At 43.7% G+C, this 7905-nt stretch overlaps 1 protein-coding gene across 1 annotated transcript; it reads left to right on the forward strand.

Annotated features, from left to right (window-relative positions):
- The first annotated feature begins 1222 nt into the window (after nt 1-1222).
- Nucleotides 1223-1690, forward strand: LOC125512406 (uncharacterized). Its single transcript, XM_087526731.1, has 2 exons — nt 1223-1360; nt 1529-1690. Exons 1-2 carry the CDS (start codon nt 1223-1225, stop codon nt 1688-1690), a joined length of 300 nt encoding a protein of 99 aa, XP_087382857.1.
- The last annotated feature ends 6215 nt before the right edge of the window (nt 1691-7905 follow it).

Here is a 7905-nt window from a genome sequence, read left to right on the forward strand (position 1 = left end):
AAACTACAAGGTAGCTATAGTTCAAATTTGACCCGCTTCCACCTGAATCGGCGGAAATTTGTCTTTTTCACGAGAGGTGGATCAAAACTTTTTACACCCAACCATTTGATCAATTGTGCATTAAATATGGCCTAATATTTTAAAAAATTGATTTGATCCAATTTGTCAACAAATATATTATAGGTCCTTCACAATAAACTAATTTCAGGGATTCGAAAAATGGAAAATGTCTTTTTTGCCAAAAAAAACTCATGTCTCACGACACCTTTTTAAATATATTTATCTTTTTTCATGTTTGTTATTTTTTTTATGAAAACTTGTTCACGTTTTGGTGACACAATGAGAAGGTTTTCAATTTTCTTTTTGAATTTCTCATGTCATAAAATAGCTGATATGATTTTAATGCATTATTTTTAGGCAACTGTGACCTATTTGGATGGTCACAACATCATACTGCATTCTGATTGGTCCGTGGACCTCTCATGCCGATCGTGCATCATACACCGTCGGATGCTCGCGGATCCAACGGCCGTCCTCAACCCTTCCACACTAACTCCCAAACCCTAAGTCATTTTCCATCCACCCCCCGCCTCCTTTCTTTCCTAGCTCCCTTCTCCTCCTCTCCCCTTCCAAGTCTTCTCTGTCGCGACGCCGCACCTCCCATGATTCGATCCAATCCTCTCCCCCGATCCCACTTGCCGGCGGCGACCTCCTCTCAACCAGCCCCGCCGGTGGCCTCCAGATCCAACGCAGCTCAAGCCCAACTCCTACCCCGCGACCATGGCCATGGCAGGGGGAGCCCGAATCCCTAGCCCGTGGTGGCTAGGGTTTCGGTCGCCTCCAACTCGATCCCGCGCTGCTCCGGTGAATCCCGAGCCCTCAAGCGCCGATCCATCTCCGGGATGGCCTTGATCTTCTCAAGGATGACCGGTTCTTCGTCAACCTGCAAGGTTGCACGCCGGCAGCAGCGATCTCTTCTCCGGCGAGCCCTCCCATGGCGACCAGGATGGTCTCCCCCTCCCAAATCCATCACGGTCTCCCAAATCTCCCTCTGCTCCTTAAGGTTCGACCCATCTCCCCTCTCAGATTTCAGTTTTTTTCTTGATTTGGTACGGTGGTGGTTCGCCTCTATCCCCCCCCTCTCACTCTCTGTTCTTGTAGCGGCTGTTCCCCCCAACCTCCGGTCCATGCGCGCGGCTGTTCGTCCACTCGAGCGAGCAGGATGCTGGAAGGGAAGGCGACGGTGGAGGACACCGACATGCCGGACAAGATGCAGTTGCAGGCCACGTCGGCGGCGTCGAGGGCGCTCGACCGCTTCGACATCCTCGACTGCCGGAGCATCACGGCGCACATCAAGAAGGTGAGAAACTTGCCAATACCGCCCCCAAATATATAGCCTCTGAATCTGCAAGTAACAAGCTAGAGACAGTCTTGCAAGAGAAAGAACGATGTACTTGAACATAAATCAGCAGTTAGCCGCGCAAGTGCTGCCGAATGATTGGATCTGATTTGGACGGCTGCAATGCAGGAGTTCGACACGATCCATGGCCCGGGGTGGCAGTGCGTGGTGGGCTGCAGCTTCGGCTGGTACTTCACGCACAGCAAGGGGAGCTTCATATACTTCAAGTTTGAGTTGCTCAGGTTCCTCGTCTTCGAAGGCATGGCGGATGAGCAACCGCTGCCGTGCTGATCTGGTCTGTAGGTTTAAGTGACAAGGTGAGCATACAACTTGTGATGCATTTTCCTGGTCTATATGTTTACGTGAGTTCTGATCTGATGGTGGCATTTTGCAATTCTGATCAGTTTAAATAATGGCTATTGAAGATCCATTTATACTTCCACCTGGTTTCAGAATCTGGATAGAATCACTATAGCAGTTATGTGATTCGTTCTGTAGCTTGCGTTTGGTACTTGGAAATAACAGAACAGAAATTCGGAATTTTTTGGACACACCATGTAGTGTACTGAAAACCGCCTTTCTTCTAGCGCTGCTACACAATGCTAGTTAGGATGAGTACAACTACATTTTTATCTATCTAAAAATGGTGCAAAGATTTACTAGTACTTGCCTTGGTGATATGACACGTCCATGGTGCGATTTAATTAGATTTAGACTTCGATAGGCAAGGGCGTGTGCTTGTATTAGCATGTTACAATTACTACTAATTAATGAAGGAAGCACACTTGTTCACATAAAGGAAGATATGTCTGTGTTAGTATTAGTGTTCATGATCTTACCTGATAGACTTGTTTTTACTAATGTAAACAAATAAAATCAGATTGTTTGCATAAATCATTCTCACTTTTAATTGAGTTCTATGTACGTAGTGTCTTTAGTTCTTTGCTTATATTATAGTCAGAATTATACCTTGTGTCTGAATGATGTGTTATTTAGTTAGCTAAGAAGTATCTTTAGTTTTCTGATGATTGCTCAACTCTCAATTCTGAATAAATAAGTAGCTGACCCTATTAGTTCTTTCTTTCTTCAGGGCTATGAGTTGATGGCCACACTGCTGTTTTGCGCTGCTTGATAATTCTTTTACTGTCCAGTCTGCTCTCTGCATAGTTTCCGGTTTCTTATAAAATGATAAAACAGTGGTGATGTGAGGTCTGACAATGGTTTGTAATTTGGATTTCATCCCCAACCTCTCCAGCTAGCTTCTTCTTCACATCATATCATATTTGCACCTGTTGCTGCATCATGGATTGGATGGTCACCTACTAGCTAAGTTTCTTAGCTTGTATTGCCATCGAATTGGTCAATACTGTTTCACTTTGCTTGTTTCTTGTACTAGGTCTGTCAGTTACAGCATAAACAAACAAATTGCTTAGCTCTCAACTATGAATACATAGCTAGCTAAACTTGTTCTTTCTTTCTTTCTTTCTTTCTTTCTTTCTTTAGAGCTGTGACTTATATGGGTCAAGTTGTTGTTTTGCTGTACTCAATGATACTATTGCTGCATGTATACTGATACATGTGGTGATATTTTCCTGAACTTAAGTTGTGAATGTACCATTATTTTCCTGCTGCTACTTATCCCTGGCTCACTTGTTCTAGTTGGTGTCAATTGATATTTGTCTCACCCAGCACTCTGACTATAAATTTGTTGTTTTAATTCTGATGATGTTGTAGTATAAGGTGGAACACCATATTCCTGTTTTAATCCAAAAGGAATAAAGCAATCATGTTTGTTTGCTTGGTGCATGTCGATCTCAAAATGGCGGACAAAACATGACAAGTGAACACTTTGAGGCTCTGTTTCCTGTTCCCTGTTGTAGTTTCTTGATTTATTTTGCATATGCAGCACATCATCTTGAATACCATCTGTTTTTATATGCTTAGGGTATGCATGATGCCTATGCTCTGTATTAGATCAGTATGTTAATATTAGTAGGCATATATCCATGTATGAGCAGTGCATAGTGCAGTTGGCCATATTCTAGCTCACATGGAACTTCCTGTGATATGGTGCAGTCCTGTTTTGTTTCATTGATTGCTTTTATTTTGTCCCTAACCATTTTTTTGTTCTATAACATGTAGATGTTGGCGTTTGTTCATGTTTCTCGCAAGCTCTAGGATGAAGAAGTGAAGAAGCATTTAGTTCTAGCTCATTGGAGCTAGTTATACTTTTATAGATATTTAGTTGAAACACTCAATTTAGTTGTGTTCTTGGTGGCTGTAAACCCGATGTGAAGTATGTTCGATTATAAACGTGGTGTGAACTATGTTTGATTGTAATGTACCAAATTTGGTTGTTTGATCTGTTTGAACTATTACTTCTCTTTTCAATCTGTTCTGATTTAAATATTTGTTTTTATTTACTAGAAAATTGAAATCTGAAGAATATGACCCTAACCATTGGGACCCAGTCAATTAGGACCCATTTGACTATTGGATCCATCTTAAAAAAAGTAATTGTTGAGCCAAAAAGGCCACGACCCAGAAAATAAAAAGGCCGAATTGCTTGCTAGGCCCATGTAGCTCTTAAAAATTATCGGGAAAAAAATAAGTGGGATGAATTAATGGGCTCGGCCCATATAGACACCTAATTAGACCGGGCTGAATCTTGTGCCACATCAGATTGCCTTGCTGGATGCCTATGTGGCCTGGGGAGGTTGCTAGTGACCAAAACGCCACATTAGAAGTATTTTGGTCATAAACGTCTACGACCATTCTAGAAGAAAGGTCGCTATAGTCAGTTTACGACCACCAGCTTTTGACCATATGTTTTTGGTCACAAAAATGTCATAAATTGAAAACAGTGACCATTCAGTGACCAATAGTGCTGGTCACAAGTTGACATATTTCTTGTAGTGGTTCTCTCTTCCATGCTGCCGTGCACTGGTCTGCTCTTTGCGCAATGTGACGTCCCCCTGCTGAACCAGCAAGGGGCCACCTAGTCCCATAGGTGGCGTGGATACCCCGCGATACCACTCGTCTGCTTCTTCTTCTCCGGTGACTATATATGTCGAGCTCCACTTCAGCCTCCCGCCCCTTGTGGCCCTAGTATGGTCCAGTCCCCATGGAGTGATGCCCTGACTGGCCACACACCGCGCCACTGAAAAGATTTACTCCGAAGGAGGAGAAGAATGTCAACTTTGGGCGCGAGTTCATGAAATGCGAGAGCAAGCCAGAGGGGCAGGTTGGATCTCATGAGTTTTCTTTGACCCTTTCTTTTTCTCTTTGCTTCTAATTCTTTTTTGTTGGATCTGAGATTTAGGGTTCATGATTTCTTTTCAGATCGTCAAGAAATGCACACATTTTGAATGGATGGATGACTACATTCAGAGGCTTTAAGGGGAGGTCTTGCTTCAATTCAATGGGGCCGCAACCTGGGAGGTAAATCTGCGATCAACCACTCATAATTTGGTCTCTGAAAGTGCTACTCAGACAGTTGGCGATGAGGATCTGAAGGGGGAATAAAAGAACATGAACAAGATCTTGAGGCAGATGAATCTTAGGATTTTATTTTTGTATAGTTGCTCTAGGATTTGCTTACTTGCTGGACATCACTCATTACAGATGTTATTTGTGTCGTGTAATGTGCTCTATGATTTGCATAAGGGTTTGAAGATAATGTGCTCTCTGTGTTGCTTAATTTGTGGATCGTGTGCTCTATGTGTTGCTTAAACTATGTCTCTATCTCCATCTCTAAATCTCTATACGTGTTAGTTTTTGACACTTTCAGTTTTGTCAGACAACACTGAGGGCAAGAGAAAAAAATGTAGTTATTGGGCCCAAAATGAAACCAAGCTCTGGTTGGGCCACTGCATTGTGTTGACTGTCGAAGGCCCATAAATATTAAATAGGCCTAGAAAAATAGTGCATACGATGGCTCTGTTTTTCCTCTTTTTTTGCACGTTGGTTACATTGCAAGAATAGGTTATATTGTTTGAAATTACACAACAATTGATATTGCCACCAAGATCCACCAACAAGTAAACAATGGGCTACCCTTCAAAAATTATTTTCATCCTGCCAAATAGCCACAAACTATTCAAAAAAATAGCTTCTTTTAGGTATCCTACAATACATACGGGCACCAACAATTCAAAAAAAATAACTTTGTTTTCTTCTTTTCAACATCAACATGGCTCATATTTCCAGCTTTAATTTCCTTTTTGACACCTCAACTAGTCCATTAGTCGCCAGTGCTAAAACTTGGAACCAATAAAACCTATAATATAAGGGCCACCATTAATTTCATCTTGCCAAGTGGCCACAAACTATTCAAAAATTATCTTGTTTTTGTTCGTACAATATATGGAATAGGGCCACCAACAATTCAAAAAATTAGCTTTTCTTCTTCTTTCAACATCAACATGGCTCATTTTTCTAGCTTTAGCTTCCTTTTTGACATTTCAACTAGTCAATTATCTGCATGTGCGAAAACTTGACCCTACTCTAAATGGGTCATTTAAACTTGACCTACAAAAGTACACAACATGAATATAACAAGATGAATGGGCTACCCTCCAACCATTTTTACAAGGCTAACCCCAAAACTTGCTAGTTTTCATTGAGGGATACCCTTTTGTTTATTGTTTTAGCAGAAGGGCTCGTCTATGGCACCATATCCATCTAACGATATTTGATGTCAAATAAGATAGAAATAACAATCAAAACATAGATAACCAACGACATATCAAATAAGGGTAGCAAGCATAACATAGTTCTTAGGGGATAACATGACAAAGATAAAAAGTTCATGGTACAACCAATGACATACTTAAGATATAAATATGTAAATGATAAAAAGCCCTAACACCCTAGGGCAAGACAAGCTTCACGTGACCGGGCCTTCACCACCATCTTCACTGCGCCTCCTCTTCACCTCTCCTCTTCACTGCTCCTCCTCCATGTCGTCCTCGCCGATGTAGTAGGGGAGGTTGTGCATACTGTTGCGGGTGGGGAAGATGCTATTGAAGTCCGTGAAGATGTTGTAGGTGGTGAATGCGATGAACTTGCACCCACACCAAAATACCTTGTCGCGGAGGTATTATGCATCGAATCTGTTGGTGAACTTGGTGATGAGCCCTATCGTCGGAGTAGTGGAGTTTGGACACACTTCCTCCAGTCGGAACATCACCGGAGAACCGGCTGGGAGGTGCACAAAGCTCACAACGAGGAACCACTGGGCAAACTCCTTTCCACCCCTCCAGCGTGAGAACACCCACACGCGGAGTGTCATCTCCATGACGATACCGGCGGGATACCACCTCTCCGGCACGATCGGTAGGAGCTGGAAGGTGGGGCCGTTGTATTGCGTCCTCGCTTAGCATTGAGAGTGGTCTAGATTTGGGTGATGAAGAGAAGGGGGCTGCACTAATGAACGTGTGGAGAATAGATGGAGGCTTGGGTTGTTTAAATAAAGAAAGGGGAAGGGAAGGGGAGTGGCACCGGCCGAGCTTTAGATTTGCTACGTTCAAACAAGCGGCGTCGATCCATATGCCACTTTAATTTCCATGTTGAATAGATGCGAGTGGATCGAAAAGTTTGAAATGATGTTCTACATCAAGGAGACAAGCGTGTGAGATGAGATGAACCAGCAGCAATGACCATCCCTGCGTCCGTGGCGGCTCGCGTGTAGAAAGAGGCCGGTCAGCGTCCATGGCGACTCACGTGCAGAAAGAGGCAAGGTCAGCGCATTGTGGTGGCGGGCATCAGTGCATGCAGGCAGGCTAGCTACATGCATGCATAGCAGGCTCATGTCGTTGCGGAGCGCGCAAGGCCCAACAATCTAACAACGTCTGTCAGGACCCTGATTCCAAGTCACATCGATCTAGCCGGTAACACCTCATATCACTTTGCGACCTCACGCACGGTATTCCCACGGTGTCTCCTTACCATGGTCTGGGACCATTTGCGCCTTTTGGATCACGTATATGATAGTGTCACTAGCATCCATGACAGAAAACCCAGGCCGACATGACTAGTCGTGAACCCAAAGTGGCACTAACTTACGGGGACAGGCATACATGAATCAACATCGAGCATGTCGGTCAGCAGCATGTGAATCCGGGCTGTAGCACTGGGCTAACAGGACTCCGGGAACCTGGGCTTTAGTAGGCTAGGCAGGACTCCGGATGTCACCGCGTGATATTTCCCGGAATGGACAAACACAGGAACGAAGTGAAACATATGCCGGCCAGTCAAGTGTCCTGAGCAGTAGTGCTGGGCTAGCAGGACTCCGGTGAACCGGGCTGTAGCGGACTACTATGGCTCATGGAAGCACTAGACTACATTTCCCCATAAGAGAGGCTACCAAGGATAAACAACTAGGTTGTCGGATCACACACATACCAAGCATTTCAATCATACACACAATATGCTCGATATGTGTAAATACAACATGGCATCACAACAAGACTCTACGACTCAAATTATTTATTCATTAGGCTCCG

The sequence above is a fragment of the Triticum urartu genome, chromosome 6A (genome assembly GCF_056163025.1).
Source record: "Triticum urartu cultivar PI428250 chromosome 6A, HENAU_Tu73, whole genome shotgun sequence".
Taxonomy (NCBI): Eukaryota; Viridiplantae; Streptophyta; class Magnoliopsida; order Poales; family Poaceae; genus Triticum; species Triticum urartu.

Coding starts and splice junctions, on each gene's coding strand:
- LOC125512406 (XM_087526731.1), top strand. CDS start 1,223: ATGCTGGAAGGGAAGGCGACGGTGGAGGACACCGACATGCCGGACAAG. Junction 1,361..1,528: donor TCACGGCGCACATCAAGAAG/GTGAGAAACTTG, acceptor GCTGCAATGCAG/GAGTTCGACACGATCCATGG.